At 43.9% G+C, this 21996-nt stretch overlaps 3 protein-coding genes across 4 annotated transcripts; 1 reads left to right on the top strand and 2 right to left on the bottom strand.

The window, feature by feature from the left end:
- The first annotated feature begins 1119 nt into the window (after window positions 1-1119).
- On the top strand, window positions 1120-6702 carry LOC125528463 (Pseudouridine synthase family protein). Its single transcript, XM_087544514.1, has 9 exons — window positions 1120-2071; window positions 2569-2624; window positions 2704-2786; window positions 3005-3083; window positions 4484-4594; window positions 5175-5284; window positions 5418-5501; window positions 6015-6052; window positions 6311-6702. The coding sequence occupies exons 1-9, from the start codon at window positions 1189-1191 to the stop codon at window positions 6379-6381; spliced, it is 1515 nt and encodes a 504-aa protein (XP_087400640.1). The 5' UTR covers window positions 1120-1188; the 3' UTR covers window positions 6382-6702.
- A 149-nt stretch (window positions 6703-6851) lies between these two features.
- Window positions 6852-8965, bottom strand: LOC125528464 (protein DEHYDRATION-INDUCED 19 homolog 6). Of its 2 annotated transcripts, none has more exons than XM_048692936.2 (5): window positions 8688-8965; window positions 7770-7882; window positions 7575-7652; window positions 7233-7471; window positions 6852-7122 (listed from the first exon to the last, which is right to left on the bottom strand). In XM_048692936.2, exons 1-5 carry the CDS (start codon window positions 8776-8778, stop codon window positions 7014-7016), a joined length of 630 nt encoding a protein of 209 aa, XP_048548893.2. In that variant the 5' UTR covers window positions 8779-8965; the 3' UTR covers window positions 6852-7013. The 2 variants fall into 2 exon arrangements, with proteins under 2 accessions (XP_048548893.2, XP_087400646.1); XM_087544520.1 differs by lacking the exon at window positions 8688-8965 and adding an exon at window positions 8262-8543.
- Window positions 8966-11844: 2879 nt separating this feature from the next.
- On the bottom strand, window positions 11845-16725 carry LOC125528465 (transcription initiation factor IIA gamma chain / TFIIA-gamma (TFIIA-S)). The gene is made up of 4 exons (XM_048692937.2): window positions 16491-16725; window positions 15713-15851; window positions 15536-15586; window positions 11845-12271 (listed from the first exon to the last, which is right to left on the bottom strand). The coding sequence occupies exons 2-4, from the start codon at window positions 15839-15841 to the stop codon at window positions 12131-12133; spliced, it is 321 nt and encodes a 106-aa protein (XP_048548894.1). The 5' UTR covers window positions 15842-15851; window positions 16491-16725; the 3' UTR covers window positions 11845-12130.
- Between the last annotated feature and the right edge of the window lie 5271 nt (window positions 16726-21996).

Raw genomic sequence — 21996 nt, 5'->3', positions numbered from 1 at the left:
AAAAAACAGAAAACGCGTTTTTTCCCCTTCCGAGAGGCACGGCCGTAACTCGCGAAAACAAAACCGTGTCTCTCACGGAAGCAAAACCGTGACTCTCGCAAAAGGAAAAAAAACAGAAAACGCGTTTGTTTTTGTTTTCGAGAGGCACGGTCGTGACTCTCGCAAAAGCAAAACCGTGACTCTCGCGAAAGGGAAAGAAAGAAAACACGTTTTTTCACGCAAAAAAAAATCGAATTTTTTTTGTCGAAAAGCTATGTTGTTATGGGGCAGATTTGTTGTTGTTGTTGTTGTTGTTGTTGTTGTTGTTGTTGTTGTTGTGTGTGTGGTGGTTCGTCAAGAGCTTGGAGTCATGGCGGAATGACAAAAATTCGCATCATACAACATATTCACATCACCGTGTTGAATTATTGCTTTATATTCATATATTGTAAGAATGCGAAAATTCTAAGGTTGTAGGGTTTACGCTTATTAAGATACTTTATTCTTGGTATTTGTAGTAACTACCAATACTGATTCAATTGTCAATACAATCGATGCAATCCCAACAAATATAACAATTTGTAGACATACAATTTTTCATTTCCTGGTGAACAATCAATGGTGTGGATATAAACTAAGTTGGTCGCGTCACTAGTATCAAACATTGTAGATGAACTCATAATTTATCTTGTGCTTAAATATAATGCTAATTGTAGTATGTTCCCTTACTTACGGGAATCATAATAAGATCTTCGCTCGGCTGTAAAAGTATTGAAATTACTATGAGTGGAATTTGTACTTCAATTGATCTTCACTCGTTTTTATCGACGTTGTAAACTAGCATGCTTAACTCTACATCAACCTGCATATACACAAATACTCCCTCCGTCCGAAATTACTTGTGACATAAATGGGTAAAAACAGATGTATCTAAAACTAAAATATGTCTAGATATAACCATTTCTCCAACAAATATTTCTCGACCAAGGGAGTGGTAATATTGGAAAACCCTAGTGAATCAAACTATTTAAACCCTTCAATTTGAAGAGGCTCTTGATTTTTAAAAAAAAATTGAAGAGGCTCTTTCTGTCTGCTCTACAAACGTCCATCTGGACCGTCCATTCAAGATCGAACGGACGAGCCCAGAAAGAAGGTCTCGGCGATAACGCCGTCGCGCAGCCGCACGAGAGAGGGGGGAGTGACGGCGAGATGCTTCGCAGCGGCCGACCGGCAGTGGCCACGGCGGCGGCGCTGCTCCTCTCGCCGGCGCCTCGCCTCCCCCGCCGGTTCCTCTCCCTCACCGCCACCCCCTACCCTCTCTACTACGACCTCCTCGTCCACCGCCCCGTGAAAACCCCCAAATCCACCCCCTCCGACGCCGACGCCGCCGCCCCCCGCCCCCCGCCGCCCGACGCGGAGGGCGCCGACGGGCAGCAGCAACCCGCTCTCGACCGCGCGCAGCGGAAGTACCTCCGGAAGCGCCGCAGCCGGCAGCTCCCGGACCCGGACGCCACGACGGGCACCAAGCCGACGACCACGTCGGAGATGGTGGAGCTGCGGCCGGAGGTGGTGGACTTCCCGCGGCTGCACGCGCGCGAGGAGGCGCTCTACTTCCACGACGCCTTCGCCATGCCCTGGGAGAAGGACAAGCACTACCGCATGCTCTACCGCCTCGAGAAGAAGTACTTCCCGGAGCAGTCCCTCGACAACGCCTTCGTCGCCGCCGACGCCGCCGCCCCCGCCCAGCCGCCCTCCGACGCTGACAAGGGCCTCGTCTTCTTCGAGGAGGAGAAGAAGGAGGGCGGGGAGGTCGGGAAGAAGGAGGGGGCGGACAAGGGGGAGGTGCTGGAGAGGAAGGTGGAGGAGTTCTTCAGGGCCCTGAAGAAAGGGCCAGGGGAGGGGAAGGCTGACGACGCTTCGACAGCGGCGAAGAAGAAGGCGGTGTTGGGAGGGGCGCCCAGGCAGGTGAAGCGGGATGCGGAGAGGGAGGAAGAAGACTGGCCGCGGCCGCATCTCGCGAGCACGAGGACGGAGCTGCCGCCTCGGTGGGACGGGCCGACAGGGACCGTCGTGCTCATCGACAAGCCCAAAGGTGATGTGTCCTCTTCCACATTGATGAATGCTCTAAGTCTCATGGCAATGTATTGGTTGTGTAATGTGCTGATGCTAATTAGCAACCCATAGATGAGAAGCATACCACCAATTCACCTTTTATTTAGATGCAATGTGTGTAAATGCTTACTTGCAGCCCTTTTTTAGAATTGGTGGCCATCTTGCAGAATGGGTGGGTTAGATGGTTGTGGTACATTTGAATTCAGATGTGTATGTACCATTGCAGGTTCACAAACTTCTCCATAATAAGGTCCTGATCTAGAGTTCATGCTTTATGTAGTTTAGATTTGGTATTTTGAATTACTGATTTGTTTATGTGAGTACATACATTACAATATCCTGTTACCGTAGCAGCACCTTTTATTTGGCCAGTTTTCTTGAAGTCATGTATAATTAGTAAAAGAAATGCCATTGGCAATGATGCTGAATTTGTCTTTCTACTAACTCAAAATGGACTCTTTTTTTAACGGAATTCAGGGTGGACCTCATTTACTGTTTGTGGAAAACTACGGCGGTTGGTGAAAGTGCAAAAGGTGACTTCACAGTTTTCATGGTGTGTTGTTAATGTGGTTTTTGCTCCCCCCCACATGTTTATGGTAGCTTTGGTTGCAGGTTGGCCATGCTGGTACTCTGGATCCTATGGCCACTGGATTGTTGATTGTTTGTGTGGGCAAAGCAACCAAAGTTGTTGATAGGTGCTTTCTTTTCTCTTTTCAGGGAAACTGTCATTGTTACTGGAACAATCTTCCTTTCAATTATCACATTTCAGTTTCAAGTTATTCTATATTGTTATGACTTGGAATAATATCATGTGCATTCTGAACTGGACTGATGACATCGTGTTGTCTTTCCTGCACTAGCATTTTGTTAACTTAAAGCCTACTTCCTGACTCAATGTTTTCGTGATTTGAAGATATCAAGGCATGGTTAAAGGCTATAGTGGTGTTTTCCGGCTTGGAGAAGCAACATCAACCTGGGATGCAGATTCACCAGTATATATCTTAATATCTTTCCAATGATCTACTGAGCATTCTTCTATTATGGGAACTATCAAATGGTTCTACTTTTGACTTATATGATATGAATCATATGAGGAAGTATAATGGAATACCAACTTATTAGATTCACAATTAGTTATGCTACCACCTATGGATTATTCAATGTTGCCACCAAACTGGAATGTAGATATGCTATCCTGAAAAAAAACCTGATTAGTGATTACCTTGTTGACTGATAGTACCAATATCTCATTCTCAGTTAGTGTAGTTTAACTCTATACGAATTTGTATTATCCTCTGAACTGTGATGATTTTAATCCTATCCTTTTGCTATATACAATGTCACAGAAATCAGTGTGTTTAAGACCAGCGCATACGAGGTTTGAGGTCCACCCTAGGTGTATTCATAGCACTTGGTTGGTTGGGGCACCAAATCAACATGAATAATGCCATAAAAAGTAAACATGTACTTCTGAACTTACTCTACATGTAAATCTTGAAGTTCAAATTCATTTTCTGTTAGTAAAAATAATGTGAAAATTGTGACAGATGACCAATCAGAAGGAAAGGGGACACTGTTACTATTCACACTGAACTTGTCTTTCCTTTGTTTCTTTTAACACATTTTGAATTTCGTGCTGATATTTTAAAGAGTGCTATAACACTTCAGAGACTACATAATAAATTGCATTAATTTTCATGTTTACTTGGTGCTAAATAAAGCCAGGTTATACTATTGGGTCCTGAAGATTTGCACCTGATATGTTACCATTAAGATCTTAAATTCTGATTTATTCGATCTCACCTTTTATTCGAGGACAATATATTGCATCCATTTGTTCTTTGTCACTCAATCCTAGCTACCTAATGAAAACTGTTAATGTTCACACTGACTTGATTTAAATCACGTGCCATCTAGTTTATATTATGCCTAACCGGGGATGTATCTGGTGCACCAAAGCAATTGGTGCTACCGGTGCACCGGTCGTCCGTTGCACATTAAAAAATATTCAAAAAATTCCAGAAAAAAATTAGTGCATTGAGACAACATGAATGTACGTTGTCACAAAAATTTAAATCATCATTCAAAACACTGCTCGAGATACAAAAATAACAAATTTGACACTGAATAGTACATAACACAAGTTGGGCTTCAGTTTTGGCCCATTAGCACATTGACGTCAAATTTGTCATTTTTATATCTTGAGCATTGTTACGAATGATGATTTAAATTTTTGTGACAACGTACATTCATGTTGTCTCAATGCACTAATTTTTTTCTGGAATTTTTTGAACATTTTTTAATGTGCAACGGACGACCGGTGCACCGGTAGCACCAATTGCTTTGGTGCACTAGATACGTTCCCAATGCCTAACCATCCATTTGTGACCAGGTTATTCAGAGGGAATCATGGGAACACATCAAAGATGAAGATATTAGAAAGGCAGCAGCATCATTCATGGGTGAAATATGGCAAGTTCCTCCGATGTTTTCTGCCATTAAGGTACACTATATCCTTGTATACTGAAGCCATTGTTACTCCTTGTAGTTTATGTCATTCGGTTGCTAGTGCTGGACTTTATAACTTCTTGTTATGTATGAATGAGTGCCTTTGAGACTTGGATGGTCTGCACAACATGCCTCACGCATCTTTTGCATAACAGTCTACACACCGTTCGTATATATTTATGAAAAAAAAAAGAAGGGCATTGAAAGATATGATGCATTTTGTTTTACCCTAGCCGCCCTATCATACTGTAGCTGCTGTAAATAATGACATGAAGTTGTAATTGGGCATGGTTTCTGATCCTTGGCTGCACACTTGAGATTACATTATCTTGCACAGAAATGTAGAATTACCAGTATATTCCGTTCTTGGCCAAGCAAGAGGATGCTAAACAATCCATTAACATTATATATAGAATAATAGTAGACTATGATGTTTAAACAAGTATAATTTTTAATTGTTATGTCTTCAGTGTATTGGCACATGGGTTTTTCCTGCCTATTACTCACCGTTGATCAACCAACCACGCTACAATAGGTTCATAACTTGTGTGTTTGCAATTGATCATCGCCATCAGGTTGGTGGAGAAAAAATGTATGACAAAGCTAGGAGGGGTGAATCGGTAGAGCTTTCACCAAGACGTATATCAATATACAAGTTTGATATCGAGCGCAGTTTAGAAGACAGGTATTCTTCCTTATTCCTCCCTTTTCCGACCTTCAAATTCCAAGTGGACAATACAGATCCATACTTACGCGTCTCATACTCTCATGCCATGTTTGAATCTCCTTGAAGATAAATTTTATTTGCATATCTACAGGCAAAATTTGATATTCCGAGTTACTTGCTCGAAAGGAACATACATTCGGTCCCTCTGCGCAGACTTGGGGAAAGCGCTTCGAAGGTCTGCTTTAATATTCTTGTAGTAGAACTTTTTTTTTTGCATATATTCCTCTATGTGCGGCGTGATTTAACTGAATAAAAGGCCATAATTACCTTCATATTTATTTCTTGGGTTCCCAAAAAGAAGATTGTGTTACAAGTGTGTTTGTGCAAATACCATGTTAGCTTGTTATATCCTTATTAGTTCAGCAACTTGCATTCTCCCCAGTGAGTGATCGAATTTCATGTGCAACAAGTATTTGCATTTGATTGAACTGGGGGATTCGTTTTTTGAATTTAACTATTGTACCATAGTTGACTAGCTTCTGGTACTGATTCTGTCGGCTATAGTATCACAAAAGTGTCTTTTATGTTATTTTTCTGGGAGCATTTAATGCTTCACTTTTATCTTTTCATTGTGGTCTGAGAAGAATCATGTTGTTCTACTTGTCATGGGTTACTGCCCTTGGATATCTCCACCTCTTGTATGCTGATACTTTGCGATGTCTAAATCTAATGTATGCATTTCCTGCAGCTGTGCTCATTTAACCGCTCTTCGGAGGGACTCAATTGGTATGTTCTATATGAGCATTATATACATCCTGTGTTTTTTACTACTCCCTCCGTCCCATAATATAAGAGCGTTTTTGACACTAGTGTAGTGTCAAAAACGCTCTTATATTATGGGACAGAGGGAGTAGAGTAGTATATATATATGAGCATTATATACATAGAGATCTCATATACATATGTGTTTTCAGGCACATAAGTCTCTTTGGCTTGGAAAATGAAAATACTTTTATGCCATTGAATTTTATGTCTGCTTCACAGGTGACTATTCGGTCAATGACGCTTGGAACTTTGACGAACTGCAAGAACAAATCACCAAGGGATACTTATGAGAATTGGCCATGCCCTTTGGAAGATTGCGATCGAGAGCAGCTATTTCCAGCAAGGTCGTGGTGCAAGCCGCTGATACAGTGGTATGGTCTGCTAGAATCTGCAATCTGACTTCTTATGTCTCCTTGTAATCAAGGAATTCATTTGTTAACCCTGAACGATGTATGGCTGTCGCAGTTCTATCATTTGCAAAACTATAATGAACGGACAGCCCTATGTTTGGCAAAATTGTAATGAATCCACTCGTGATGTAGCTCTTGCGCCGCAAATTTTGATGTCTGATGCATTATTTTTTATCAAATATGGTGCGATTCTACCTGCCATTTTTGCTTGTACAATGTAATTGCTGGATGTTTCTTCTTTGCTGAGAAAGTTTATGTTCTTTCATTATGCGTGTACTTTCAATGCAAAAGGGTGAGTGTCTGTCAATTATGTAAAGAAGAGTCCAACTGGTTTCTCCTGGAAAGAGACATGATGATAACAAAAGCTTAGCTTAAAGGATCAAGATTGGTCAATTCAGGTATCCAAGGTTGCAGGTATACATGTACCAAAGGGTCAATCCCAACAAAAATGGCACACTTCCAAGATCCTGAGCAATCCTAGCTAGTCAAGTGCTATAACCAGCCCTGGATAATCAGTCCCAAGCTATCGTCGTCATCAGCATCTGCTTCACAAACTCGACTCTCCGCAACCGCTCCTCGAGGTCCTTCTTCGACGCATCGTCCATCACAACCTGATTCAGCCTGCAAGCAAGAAGGAAGCAGAGCATTTGAAGTAGTAAGTAAGACACCATTGTTCAGGTTCAGGACCATCTTTCACTGCCAACCTTCAACAGTATCTGCACTAACCATACCTCTGATCTTCTGAGGAAGGTGCAGCATGATCAACCTCCTCGGCCTTGCTTGGCTCTGGATCGATGACCGGAGGCTCGACGGTGCAGATGAACTGGGAGAGCAGAGGGTCAGGAGAATGATCATCAGGAACCGGCTGGCCCATGATGTACGATGATTCTTCAAAGTAGGAGTCGTCCTCTTCATATGCCTCCTGGTCAGAACCTGCTGCCCCTGCTCTGGAAGAAGACGACTTCCTCATCTGTGATCAAAATGGCATTGACAGTGAGCTGCAATGTGGTTTGCAAAATGCAATGCCTGTTGTTGTGACATTACTGGCAGTGAAGATGGAAATTTCACTGTACCTTGAGTTGCTGTGAGTGCCGTTCCCTGAAATGCCCCGTCGTGTCGGCCCCGAGGTTGTCGGCGCAGATCGGGCACACCTGGAAGAAGAAGAAGAAGAAGCCACTCAATCACCAGAGAAGGGAAATGCAGTTTTGTTGCATCAAGGGAAGCCACTGAATCACCAGATTGGGAAATGCACAATGGTTTGTTCTTACAGCATTCCTCATGTCGAAGCAGTGCTCCTCCTGCAGGTGGTCACAGAGGAAGGGGACCTCCACCTCAATGTAGCAGAAGGGGCATGGGAAGTACTCCCACCACTCATCTTCTCCTGCAAATTTGTTTGTTTTATTACACAGTGGTAAAAGACATGGAATCAGTGCCTCTGAGAAGAGGGAAAATCAGTGAGTTCACAGCTGCATTTTGTTTTTCAACTGCATTTATGAATTTTATCTGAACTTTCAGGGCATTTTTGTGGTTTGAAAGGAAAGAAGGGGAGTCACAAAAGCTGTGAGCCAACTGGATCACAGACAATATGCAGATAAGCCCAAATTTCCCACACAAATCCCTCTCTCCCTCTCTCTGGTGATTCACACTGCAGGCCTTGCTACTACTGGTTCCCAGGAATCAAAAGGTTAAAAGACCGTCATATCTAATAAATTTCACTATTGAGAATCTTTTCCTTGTGCAGAGCCGATCTTTCACTGTACCTGCATGATGCATCCCTGAAAACAAGAATTTTTTTTGCCTCTGTTGCTCCTGCTTCTAATAATGGAACAAGAAGATAGATGAGGCACAAACAAACCTCCCAGAAAGTTTTTGACCCAGAGATCAAAGCGCAAGCCACTCCTCGGAAGCCAGTAAAACCAGGGGAGACGGGGAAAGGGGGAGGAGGAGGGGGGCATGAATTTGAGAGAGCAGAGCACCACAAGAACCAAGAACCAAGCAGAGCCTTCCAAAGATTCGATCAAATAGAGGTATCAACCAGCAATGGCTGCCCAAGAGGGAATTTCTATTGGAAATGCAGAGGAAGATCACTGGACAGGAGAAACAAAAAAGAAGAGAGAGCCAAGAACTGTCGGCCAAGAGGAGGGGGGAAGAACGGAATGGCCAAGAGTTCTTGCAGAGACCCCTACCCGCGGGAGCTTGATGGTGAGATTGGCCATGGCCATGGAGGTGCTGCTGCCTCCCTGTTGGCAGGACGCCATGGCGAGCCTGCACCTCCATCTCCTCCTTGCTCTTCTTCTCTCTCTCTCTCTCTCAGACTTCTCACTGCTTGCTCTTCTATTCTTCTTCTTCTCTCTCCTGTTCACCCCAGCAGCGGCAGCAGCACACGCCAAGTAATGGCAGAGAAGAGCAGGGAGGGGGTGGGTGGGTCAGCAGAGCAGCCTCGGTGCTCCCTCTCAGCTCCTCATGTGGCATTCATCACATCACATATAAACAAACCGGGCTGCCCGTCCGTCCATGGTGGCCGCCTCCTCGCCTTTGTGGCCACACGAATATTTCTCTTTTCTTTTTCTTCCCGTGCGATGACATGTTCAAAAGCAAAGCCAAAGAGAAGAAAAAGGATGGCGAAAATGACACCTTAATAGGAATCGGTTAGGTGAGGCAGAATGCTTAGTTCTCTCCAGGAAAGCTAATTATTTTGACTGTCAACATGAACCATTTGATCTCCTGATTGCAACTGTCCTAATTGTTCAAGTTTTTTACATATACTGCTGTATATTATTATTTATATGCAAGAAAATATCTCCATGTGCAGTGCAAAAAAATGGTACTAGAAAACAATGCGGTATTTATTGGTCTCATCCATCTTGCTCTTATCCTAATGTGACAACAATTTGGATTAAGCAGGCAGGCATATTTCTGACCTTTGTTGTCACCAAGGCACGTTGCCTTGTACGGAACACGTGGCATGCGGTTAAACAAATGGTGCAACTGGGAGCAGGAAAGCTAGCCGCAGTGCTCTTCATCACCAGGTTTGTTTGTCTCTCTCCTGATCTAACTGTTAATTAATTGTCTTGATGGCCTTTTGCTTCTCTTTCTAAAAAACAATGTGTTTAGCCATATAGTTAATCACCTTTGTGAGGGAACTTGGGAGCCAAGCCAAGTTGGAAAGTGACACCAAAGGAAAAACAATGTGTACATGCAGTGTGTTTGTTTGAGACCTGGGTCTGGGTCTGGGTCTGGGTCTGAGTGAGTGCTTAGCCATTAAGGTTGAGCTTCCTTTCTGCATGCCACTTGCAATCACTCAAGCCAAAAAGTTTGCCTTTTTTTGCAATAATGATGATGATGATGATACATGACTTAATGTGAAGGCGGTGGGATCTTGGAAAAAACACCCCTTGGCTCTTGGGTGTGTAATATGCACATGGTATGCAAAAAGAGAAATAGTAATTATAAAAAAGTTGAAAATATCTGAAACTTTTTGGGGAAAAAAAACTTGGCCTGCCGTCGTACCCGTATGAAAAGTATAACAAAGTTGATTATATTCAAAATAAACCGATTGTTTTCTTATATTGCTCGGGTCTCCGACGGCCCTAATGGGGTTTTTCCCTTTCTTTCATATTATGCATGATTATATGCAAAAGAAATATCTCCATGTTGAGTGGAAATCATCATATCATAATACTTCCTTCGTCCAGAAATACTTGTCCTTAAAATGGTTGTGTCTAGACTTGTTTTAGTTATAGATACATCCATTTTACCTATTTTTAGGACAAGTATTTCCGGACGATCCAATGCTGCCGCGTCGCCTTCGTACGGAACTCTGGCGCTACGGAACAAACAAAGATTGGGAGCATGTGGAATAAACAAAGCGGATGATGCAACTTGCGCCGTTAATTAAACCAAACACTGAAGAGGAGTGTTGCTCATCATGGCCACCCTGACATAATTATCAGTGCGTTTTTGGATGGAGGGGACTTTTTGTTTTTCCTTTTTGAGGATCGATGGATGGGCCTTTTTCATGAGGGAACTTGGGAGGCAAGCCATGGTGGAAAGCGACCCCCAAGAAGAAGAAAGCAATGGTGTGTGTACATACGTGCAGTGTTTGGTTTTAGGACCTGAGCGTGAGTGCTTAGCCATTAAGGCCGAGCTTTCCTTCTGCATAATGCCACTTGCCACACTGAAAAGGAACACACATATTTTTTCCTTTTGTTGCAAAAACAATGGCTTAAAGAGTGTAAACGTGGCTAACCACCAGGGTTCAAATCCTAGACTTTGACACTGGAGTCTGAACTGTGTTCAAAAGAAAAAGAAAAGGAATGGATACGTGTAGGTTGCTGACTGGAGCAGTAGCAAACACAAGAATCACAATAGGCCTTTCCAGCTTGTAGTAATTTGGACTGTCTGTGAAAAAGCATGTTCAAAAGGCTCTGAATTCTCAGTGGATTGGTAGCAGAGCAGCTGAAACCAGGCAGGCACATGGAAGAGAGCTTTGGCTGCCTCCCCTCCCCCTGTTTTCTGAGCAAGTGTGTGGCCGTCAAGGCTGAGCTTGCATGCCACTAACTTTCTCACACTCAAAAAGGGCACCTTTTTGTTTTTGCAATGATGATGATGGCTTAATGGGAGGAAGGAAGGGGGTTGGAACTTGCCATGAATGGACATGTGTAGCTTGCTGGTTGGAGCAGCCAAGACAAGAATCACACACCACAGCTTCCTCTTGCACTGTGTAAACTGTGGGGAGGAGGAGGGCATGCTTTGATTTTTCTCCCCTGTGTTGGGAAACAGTGGTGTCCTGGTGAAGACTGAAGCAAGTGTGTGTGTGTGTGTGTTACAGTATCTTTCATGGTCAGCAGCAATCAGACCTGAACTGAACTGAAAGGTGGCCATTGCCAGTGGAAGCCACCTCATGCATGTGTGCAGTTATTATTCCTTCTCTCTCTCTCTAGCCCCTCTGGCCTCTGCTCTGGCCCTGCACAAAAAAGCAGAGCAGCTCTGCTCACTCTTGTCACCGGTCATTCGGCTCAGCTGTGCATGCGCTCAGCTTTGATTCTCTTCTCTGCCACCAATTGCAACAATAGCTTAGCTTGCAGGGCTGTGCTGCCTGGTGCAGGCTTGGCATTGGAGCTCAGCTCAACACGGAGGGGAACACATACATCTTGACTTTTCCAGCTGAAACTGCATTGCAAACAAAACAAGGTTTGCCAAGAAAAATGCCTGCTTTTCTGCTTGCTGTTGGCAGCAACAAGCATTTCTCGGCCAGAAAAATCCCAGCTACATATTAATAACATCGCAGCCTGGGAAAATCCGGCATAAGTTCGGGGAAAAACGCCGGCATCACACAAGATGTGCTAAATGTCTCATCACATTTCCAAACAAAGTTTTGATTGCTACTTACTCATTCCAGTCACCAGTTATATCAAAAGTTCAGGGAAACAACATTACACGGCAAGGATCGGAAAAAGTTCTGTGGCTGCGATGCGATGCGATGCTCTAGGGTCGCATCGCATGAGATCCTTCTACAGGTACCCATGGATTATGAAGAGGGTGGTGTGGTGGCGGCGGCGGTGGTGGTGTTCTCTAGCGGAGGCGGGGATCGAATGAGCCCCGCCTCCGGGAGTCAGCAGCGAGCTGCTTATTGGGTGAGTAGCTTGGAGTCGCAGGCCACGATCTTCACCTTGCCCACCTGCTCGGTCGTCTCCTCGTTCTTGAACTGCGCGTCCGTCAGGATGAATGTCCACACGTTGTCGCAGAACCTGTAGGTGTGCAGATGGCCCTGCATATATACACAGAAAAAAAAAGGGAACATGAATGAGTATTATTCTGACAAAGGTTATCACTCTAAGCTGGATGCAGTGAGAATCATGGCAATGAGAAGAAAAAGTCTGAACTAGAGCTGAATTTCGTAGCGACGGCATTAACCTGATGGATTATCAGCGCAATGCGGAATTGAGTTATCAGCACACAGTCTGAGCTACAGCTGAAGCAGACAACAGGGTGTGCAGATGGCCTTGTACCCAGAAACGGACAGGCATGAGGAATGCAGATGCAGTGACGACCATGTCAATGAGAAGCACGCAAGTCTGAACCACAGCTCAATTTGTGGTGACAGTATTAAAAAGCTGGAAATATCTCTCTGCTCCCGCATCAATCCACACGGTTAACTAAAAGAGATAATTAAACAAAAGAGGTTTCCTAGAACGGCGAAGTGTATCTGGGTTTACTGAACCAATTGGACAACTCTACACGTTTTCAACAAAAATTCAAGTTGTTTTTGTGGGAACAGTTTCAGCAAATTGACAGGAGATTGATCGATGCCAGGTTCCATCCGTAAAGTTGCAACCAAGAATCCAGGTCAATGCCAGATTATACACACACCGTCAACCCTCTAGAAGAACGCCACACAAGCAGCAACAGGAAGCCAGGAACCAGTCCATGCTTGCACCCTCTGTGATCTATTAGCTAGGCCCAGCAACGTACAGAAAAATGGTGATTATATGCTTTAGATGTTTTCGAGTACAAAAAACAGGCTACAGGCAGCATTTATGAGCACACAAAGGCACAAGATTGAGTTAGTGATGATGGTGGCTCGTTGTATAGCCTCCAGTAACAAAGATATCAAATGCAGATTGCTGATCGAATCTGAATTCACAATGTTTGTTGTAGCATTAGCATGATGGTCAATTTAAAAATGGAACAGAGCCTGCTCTGAGTGGTGTTACTTAAAGATATCATTGATCTGGTTCTCCATATATGTTACTCGCAATCTTAGGGTTTCCTGCAGGCATTTGCGAACGCAAACTTATTCAAGGAAGCCAGCAGCTAAGATCAACTGGAGTTTGTATAGCTGGGTGTTATGTGGTGGGATATTGGTGGATGGAACGTGGCAGAGGTGGTAGTCATGGCTGTTGATAGGGAGAAGTTTCAGCTGCAGGCAAGGGCGCCAGGGCGGCCCACACAGGGTGGTAACAGAGTTGAGGAGGGAATAGGGTTTAGTCTGCTCACTGGGGAGTGGGACCAACAACATGCCCGGATACCACCTAGTCTGCTCACTGTTTAGCAATTTCAAAGATAATAGTAATATGATGTGTACCACAAAAACTGTATATGCCTATATTTTTTGTTTCATGCCACAAGTGGCATTTGTTCAGAAGGTGTTGCAGGTCAATTACCTTTGGTTTCTATAAAAAGACAGGGGACTCCTTTTTGACAGAAAAAAAATGTAAAAGTGCTACACGTAGTTGAAAGCAAACAAAATAATTGTTCAATCCAAAAAGACAGGGGATTCAAGTTTCTGATCAGTTCTCTACCAGGTTCAAATACAATGTGGACACAAGGAGTCAATGAAATCCTTTGGCAACTGAACCATGAACGAGACAGAGTGTCTTCTGGGGTGGCTGGCTAGAGCAGGCTGAAAGTGCTCGCAGCCCGCCCATCCGCGTTCGAGGCTCAGCCTCCGCAGGGGTGGTGCTGGTTGGGCGAGGTTTTTTTAGGGTGAATCATGAACCATCATATCTGATACCAAAAGTCATTTAAAACTATTGTTGACAACTTCAGGCAAGCGAAAAATTTCAATGCGTGCCACTCCAATTCATTTGTGCCGTAAAAGGATTTTTTTTCAACATACAGTTAATGTCAACATGTCAATGTTTTGGATATAAAGGAAATCCAGCAGGATATTTGTGAATCACCAACGCATGTTAATGTCTTGGATAGTGAGAAAATCCAGTAGTATCTGAAATCATGCAAATCGAGGTGACTGATACAAAAGAAAAATAAGAAATACTCCCTCTGTAAACAAATATTTAAGTAGTGATCTAAAACGTCTTATATTTGTTTACAGAGGGAGTAAGTGGCAGCTTCAGAAGCTCCTTTTTTAGTTGTAAAACATGCATTATGTCGACATGTTTTGTTTTGCAAAAAGTTCTTTTTTTACACAATTCCAGAGTTACCCCAGATTGTGCGACATCCCTAGAACTCAGAACAACGTATACAAACAGATTCCCCAGGACCTTTGCCCTTTACGGCCTTGGAATCAGTGAACCATATCTAGTAATCAATGAAATCCTTAATGGCGCCTGCTATGGTGAAAGATGGCACCTGCTATAGTGAACCATGAGCAAGACCAAGCGTCTGCTCGGGTGGCTAGCTAGAGCGGCTGAAGTGCTCGCAGCCTGGCAACCCGCGTTCGAGGCTCAGCCTCCGCAAAGTTTGGTGCTCGCCTTTCTTCCTAGCAAAAGATGCCACCAAGGGCTAATCCTGTTTGGTTTAGTTTTTTTACGGTGAACCTTGAACCACAATCAGATATCAGAAGTTATTTGATACTATGTTGATAACTTCATTCATTTTATTCAAGATCAATCAGGCAAGCAAAAAATCCCAACGCGTTCCACTGCAATTCATTTGTGCTACAAAAGGATATTTTCTTCCAAATTCCATGTTAATGCTTTGGTTATTGAGAAAAACCAGTACTGTTTGACATCATGTAAATTAAGGTGACCGAAAGTCCGAAACTATGGTCACAATGAGTAAGTGGTAGCTTAAGAAGATCTTTTTAGATATGAACACAGATTATGTCAAGTTGTCAACAGGTTTTGTTTAGTAAAACAGGTTTTTTACACAATTCCAGAGTTTCCCCAAATTGACTGACATCCCTTGAACTCAGAACAACGTATGCAAGACATATTTCCCAGGATCTTCGCCCTTATGGCCTTGGAAACTGTGAACGATATCTTAAGTAAGCAATATATGTAGCAAAACAAGAAAAGTTAAGGTTTGTTTCCTTTACAGAGGTCTGCGATGCGAACAAACAAGCTAAACTGCAGTGCAAACTTAGCACTGGTACCACGTGTCGTGCGGATATTGATTGACCGCTATCTAGAACAGCAAAAATATTTATTATACCCCAAAAGGTCATAACCTTTTTAGAACCCGACAAATTAATTCACAGCAGCATACGGCAAGTAATAACGAGCCCACCGAGCAGGCAAACACCGAAATGGCGCGAACAATGACAGCTTTTTTTTTCCGAACCACGTACCTTGACAGTAACCTTGCTCTTCACTTGGGTTTCCAGTGCGTCCGTCATAGACTGCACACACGAGAAACACAGACATACCATAAATCAAATCATCCACAAGATAACTAGAATCATGTTCCCCCAATCTGAAGGGGAAGACTGGCGGCAACCGAAGAAAGAACGTCTCAGCGGTCGCACCTTATCGAACTGGACAAGCACTTGGATGGCGAGCTCAGGGCTGAGGGTGCCGCTGGAGACCATCTCGTCGAGCGTCTCGGTGAGGCACATGCCAATGGTGGACCGCCTGTACAGCTCGAAGGTGGCCATATCGCCTCGCCTGCGCCAAACAAGCACGCTTTTGTCAGATATTAGCAGCAAGCTAGATAAGTATCCATTCATGTCACATACAGAGTAAAGACTAGTACTATAACAACAAGCAGAGCCGATTCATCCATGCCATGTGAAACTGTGAATCGTCTCTGAACAAAAGATCCCCCATTTGATGATGATTCGATACGAACAAGCACTAAGCTAGTACTACTACTACACATCAACCACAATCAATGGCCCCTCCCTCCCGTGCGTCATCTGGCCGGTTCCTCTGCTAGATGCAGATCAGTCAATCCCCCGCCCCCGCAAGGAACGACGAATAAAAAGATCTCTTTTTTTTTCCGGCGGGGTTCCGTTCCGCTCCATTCCGGCGGCATCTCTCCTCCCACCGAATCCATCGAGGAATCCGCCAAGCCCAAGGGCGACTCCGCCCACGAATCCCCCCTCCCACCGCTCAACGGACGGACGAACGAACGAATGAACCCTAGAAAAGCAGAGCGGAGGGCCCGGGGACGGCGTCCCGGCCCGTTCCGGCGGGCAGGACTGATCCCGGACGGACCAACAAGAACCCGGAGACAGAGCAACACAGCAGGCAGCGATTCGATCTGCGGGACGGAATCGAAGGGGCCATGGAGGGGGGAATCACCTGCGCTGGTTGCCGGTCGACGACGGCCCTGGGGGCGAGATCCGGGAGGTCGCGGAGCGCGGTGAGGAGGGAGAGGGTGCGGATCGGGGGAGCGGAGTGGGGGGAGGGGTTCGAAATCGGGAGGCTTTATATGCTGGGAGACGAAATTGGGGATTATATATAGGGAGGGAGCAGGCGGATGAGGAGCTCCCTCTGCTTATCGCTCTCTGTCTCTCTGTCTCTGCTCTCTCTGCCCCCCCGGCTCTTGGTGGCCGCAGGCTGGTCGGCACCGGTTGACGGTTCTGCCCCTGGCCCACGGTGACCACCCATCATGGGCCGGGCTGGGATGTGTTTGACCGTGGGCCGGAGCCACATGGGCCAAACACAAAATCAGTTCCTAAATACTTTCTCCGTTCTAAAATATAATGTGCCCGTACTTTTCGAGATTCAACTTACACCATAAATTTAACCAACAAGACCGATTGCGTCGGGAGCATAAATTTACACACTCCTGGCAAGCTCAGCATCTTCGATGAAAAAAGAACTAATTCTATTTATTTATTGATTTATTCTTGTTGTCATTTGTTTCTGAATCTACTGTCAGGGCCGTCCAGGGGCCTGTGCGGGCTGTGCGACCGCACAGGGCCCCCAAATTCCAAGGGCCCCCAATCTTGGGTCAATGTCATGTATATTACTTTTGCTTCGGGCTTTTTTTTTCACTCCTAGCACAAAATTGGGCCCGGTCACCTAGTCCCTAGCTCTACCGAACTGGGCGTGCTTCTCAACCTGTCGATGGATCAATCGATCTAGGTCGCAAAAGGATTTCCCAAGGGCAGCGCCGCCGCGGGGGTTGCCTTGATTGATCCCTTCGTCTCCTGCCCTCAGACGTAGCTCACAGCTTTGCCAACATGAAGAATTGCTTCCATGATTCTGTTGGCCGTTGGGGTCTCGGCAAGTCACAAATCGCATTGCACAAGTAAAAGGAGCGGGTGGCCAAGCCCAAGGTGATGGCATCACCGATCTGTTCACCGGGTTTTCTCAAACTGAATCCCTGTTTATATCAGACTATGTTCTATTGAATTACAATATTAATGAGTACATGTGCATATGAATCAGTTTTTCATCAATCAAATTGTCCATGGATGATATATAGTAGGCTCCAAGCTATCACACACCAAGATTTCCCAAATAGTTTTTTTTGTCAAAAACTCAGGTTTAGTCTTTTTTTTGTTTTTATTTCTTGATAAGCCTATAATTTCGGTAGTGTTTGAATTCATTCATATATGTTTATATAAAAAAGGCAAGTACCTAGAAATTTTAGGGGCCCAATTGGCATTTCGCACCGGGGCCCCAAATTTCTGGAGACTGCCCTGTCTACTGTTCATGAGGTAGTAAATGAGTCTCGCCTCATCCATGGATTATCGCGTGGTGAACCGCTTTCTCCTCCCCTCTACCTCTTCCTTGGCCAGACTCTTCTAATTGATCTCAACCAGTACTCAGCCCGACCTGCATTGGCTAGTTGAGATTGTGACAATAAAAACACGGTGAGCGGCAACCGTGGTGGATGTGGAGTGACAGAGGACCGAAGGCAAGTGTCAGTGTAATTGGCCCAAGCATCCTCTCATTGGAGCAGAGGAGCTAGATGAGCTCGACGTGAATGGCAAAGAAACATAAGATTTGTGGGCTCCTCCCAAAGAATGCCATGTTGGTGTGCAACTTCAGGATTCTCCCCACAAAAGGCATGCAGAGGGGCGGTGGAATCCTTCCATCAAGGTAGACTCATAGGCTGGGTAAAATAGGGTGACTGGCCCGTGCCTCCAAAGGAGGACATACTCAAATACTAAATATATGACGTTGTGCTGTCACACATTTCCTCCAAAAGATTATCGGATACGTTAACAAATCTTAATATCAGGAGCGCAAGTTCACACTACATATCTATAGTGCATATCACGTAGGAACAAACCAATCTGAATGACAAAGCTAAGTTTAATTAGTTACGCCCTTATGAAAATATATGTTAACTAAATTTCTATGTTTACAAGTTTTTAGTTGAGAAACGGGCAGGGGATACTGTACACACTGAATCGAAATTCAAATAACCAAACCATAAGTATGCAGACATAGAATTAGCAATTTTTTGGTGTTCTTTGATTATTACAATAATGATTATTCTTTGAATACAAGTACAAATCATGCGCAACTTACTATTGAACCCAACTTGCAACATATTCTATAAATGGTTCTTAGCTAATAATACACTGGTTATTTGCTTAGAAATCACTATCATGATATATAATGATATTAAAAATCTATATATGATAACACACACACACACACACACACACACACTCACACTCACACACACTCACACACACACACACACTCACACACACACATATGCAAAAAAATCAAAAAAATTATATATAATTCATGCAACTTCCAAAATTAATTCAAATATAACTTTTTACATTATATAGTTTAATACACATTACAATTTTATAGCTAAGAATAATATGACAATTTATCTAATAGTTGTGCTTATCTATGATAGTCAAGTAATAGAAATTAAACCATTAAGTTTATAGTATGATACAATTTATTCAAATAAGTACAAAAGTTTACTATAAATTCTGTAGTGTCACTAATGGATCAAATATTTTTGTCACCAGTTTTCTTTTTCGTTGTCTGATACTCTCTCCAATCCTCTTTACCCTGCAAATAACTCACAGCCTATATACCAAAGAGTTTAGCTTTTGTCTTATGTTTGACCATTTTACCCTTGAGTGGATCGAATGACATGGACCAGGAAAGTTGTACATAATAAATATGCACAATGACGATGCTAGGATCTAAACTTTGTTTTGTCAAGCTTTAATAATGATTTCTTAGATCATAAAAATGAATAAAAATATATTACTTTATTGGTAGTAGTCCTTTTGCGATCATGCATAATTTGATATGTATTGATAATATTATTGGTGCAAAACTAATAATAAACTGAAATCATGAACAATTTTCGTTTCACAAACATTTTTAATGAGATCGTGAACATCTTTCAAATTCACGAATTGTTTTATAAACTGTGAATAGTTATCGACTTCATTAACATGTTTTTTCTGAAAATGTGAACATTTTTTGCATATATAAACATTTTCTTAAATCTAGAAACAAATTTTCAAAATCTTTAAAATTGTTTGTTTGACGAACATTTTCTTGAAATGCACGGAATTTTTTTGAATAGATGAAATTTTTTATCCACAATCACTATTTGATTTTGGTCAACATATTTTAAAATTTCATGAACATTTTTTGAATTCACGAGCATTTTTTAAAACACACTAACATTTTCTCAAACACATGATTTTTTTTTCCGAATACAGGTGTTTTTTATGCTGCGAGATCCGGGAGGTCCGGGGCGCGGTGCGAAGAGGGTTCGGATGGGGGGAGAGGAGTGGGGGGATGGGAGGGGAGGTTCGAAATCGGGAGGCTTTATATGTTGGGAGACGAAATTGGGGATTATATATAGGGAGGGAGCAGGCGGATGAGGAGCTCTCTCTTCTTATCGCTCTCTGTCTCTGCTCTCTGCCTCCGGCTCTTGGTGGCCACAGGCTGGCTGTGGCTGGTCGGCACCGGTTGACGGTTCTGCCCCTGGGCTGCGGGCCCCCACCCTGGGCCTGGGCCAGGATGCATTTTGTGTGTGATCGATCTGACCACGGGCCGGGGCCGGGGCCGAATGGGAATCAAACTTTTTTCCTTTGCCATAATAATGTGTCGTTGCTACTATTATTATGCAGCGCAAACTCCCCTCTCATTAGGGTTTGGCTCCTCCGGACGGCGGTTTCGCCCCGCCATGGAGACTTCCTCCCTCGTCGTTGCTGGCCGGAGTCCTATACTCCCGGCCCCCCACGGCCGGATCGAGGAGAGATTACGGCCCTCTTGTCCACGGAAACCACTTTTTAACGGACAAGAGATCTGACAGGTAGTTTAGCTGAGGCCCCCTGGCTCGGGTCTGAGCAACATGAAAAAGATGATGAAGGAACTAGGCTGATGACCCACAAGTATAGGGGATCTATCGTAGTCCTTTCGATAAGTAAGAGTGTCGAACCCAACGAGGAGCAGAAGGAAATGATAAGCGGTTTTCAGCAAGGTATTCTCTGCAAGTACTGAAATAAATGGTAACAGATAGTTTTGTGATAAGATAATTTGTAACGAGCAATAAGTAACAAAATTAAATAAAGTGCAGCAAGGTGGCCCAATCCTTTTTGTAGCAAAGGACAAGCCTAGACAAACTCTTATAATAGGAAAAGCGCTCCCGAGGACACATGGGAATATCGTCAAGCTAGTTTTCATCACGTTCATATGATTCGCGTTCGGTACTTTGATAATTTGATATGTGGGTGGACCGGTGCTTGGGTGATGTTCTTACTTGAACAAGCATCCCACTTATGATTAACCTCTATTGCAAGCATCCGCAACTACAACAAAAGTATTAAGGTAAACCTAACCATAGCATGAAACATATGGATCCAAATTAGCCCCTTACGAAGCAACGCAAAAACTAGGGTTTAAGCTTCTGTCACTCTAGCAACCCATCATCTACTTATTACTTCCCAATGCCTTCCTCTAGGCCCAAATAATGGTGAAGTGTTATGTAGTCGACGTTCACATAACACCACTAGAGGCTAGACAACATACATCTCATCAAAATATCGAACGAATACCAAATTCACATGACTACTAATAGCAAGACTTCTCCCGTGTCCTCAAGAACAAACGTAACTACTCACAAAGCATATTCATGTTCATAATCAGAGGGGTAATAATATGCATAAAGGATCTGAACATATGATCTTCCACCAAATAAACCAACTAGCATCAACTACAAGGAGTAATCAACACTACTAGCAACCTACTAGTACCAATCCCGGACTTGGAGACAAGAATTGGATACAATAGATGAACTAGGGTTTTAAGAAGAGATGGTGCTGGTGAAGATGTTGATGGAGATTGCCCTCTCCCGATGAGAGGAGCGTTGGTGATGACGATGGCGATGATTTCTCCCTCCCGGAGGGAAGTGTCCCCGTCAGAACAGCTCTGTCGGAGCCCTAGATTGATTCCGCCAAGGTTCCGCCTCGTGGCGGCGGAGTCTCGTCCCGAAAGGTTCCTTATGATTTTTCCCTCGACGAAAGACCTCGTATAGCAGAAGATGGGCATCGGAGAGCCAACAGGGGGCCCACGAGGTAGGGGGCGCGCCCTGGGGGGTAGGCCGGGCCCCCACCCTCGTGGACAGGTGGGCCCCCGTTTGGTGAACTTCTTCTGCTGGATATTTTTCATATTTTCCAAAAATGACTTTCGTGGAGTTTCAGGACTTTTGGAGTTGTGCAGAATAGGTCTTTAATATTTGCTCCTTTTCCAGCCCAGAATTCCAGCTGCCGACATTCTCCCTCCTTATGTAAACCTTGTAAAATAAGAGAGAATAGGCATAAGAATTGTGACATAATGCATAATAACATCCCATAGTGCA

The sequence above is a fragment of the Triticum urartu genome, chromosome 1A (genome assembly GCF_056163025.1).
Source record: "Triticum urartu cultivar PI428250 chromosome 1A, HENAU_Tu73, whole genome shotgun sequence".
NCBI classification, from domain to species: domain Eukaryota; kingdom Viridiplantae; phylum Streptophyta; class Magnoliopsida; order Poales; family Poaceae; genus Triticum; species Triticum urartu.
Note: the sequence above shows the minus strand (reverse complement) of the source record. Positions and strands in the feature narration are given on the sequence as shown.

What these genes read in the sequence shown, in the direction of transcription:
- LOC125528463 (XM_087544514.1), top strand. Translation starts at nt 1,189, where the DNA reads ATGCTTCGCAGCGGCCGACCGGCAGTGGCCACGGCGGCGGCGCTGCTC. An exon ending in GCTCATCGACAAGCCCAAAG is followed by an intron (nt 2,072 to 2,568) that starts GTGATGTGTCCT and finishes AACGGAATTCAG; the next exon opens with GGTGGACCTCATTTACTGTT. An exon ending in TTGGGGAAAGCGCTTCGAAG is followed by an intron (nt 5,502 to 6,014) that starts GTCTGCTTTAAT and finishes CATTTCCTGCAG; the next exon opens with CTGTGCTCATTTAACCGCTC.
- LOC125528464 (XM_048692936.2), bottom strand. Translation starts at nt 8,778, where the DNA reads ATGGAGGTGCAGGCTCGCCATGGCGTCCTGCCAACAGGGAGGCAGCAG. An exon ending in TCACCATCAAGCTCCCGCGG is followed by an intron (nt 7,883 to 8,687) that starts GTAGGGGTCTCT and finishes ACAAATTTGCAG; the next exon opens with GAGAAGATGAGTGGTGGGAG. An exon ending in GCTTCGACATGAGGAATGCT is followed by an intron (nt 7,653 to 7,769) that starts GTAAGAACAAAC and finishes TTCTTCTTCCAG; the next exon opens with GTGTGCCCGATCTGCGCCGA.
- LOC125528465 (XM_048692937.2), bottom strand. Translation starts at nt 15,841, where the DNA reads ATGGCCACCTTCGAGCTGTACAGGCGGTCCACCATTGGCATGTGCCTC. An exon ending in TGCTTGTCCAGTTCGATAAG is followed by an intron (nt 15,587 to 15,712) that starts GTGCGACCGCTG and finishes TCGTGTGTGCAG; the next exon opens with TCTATGACGGACGCACTGGA. An exon ending in AGAGCAAGGTTACTGTCAAG is followed by an intron (nt 12,272 to 15,535) that starts GTACGTGGTTCG and finishes GTATATATGCAG; the next exon opens with GGCCATCTGCACACCTACAG.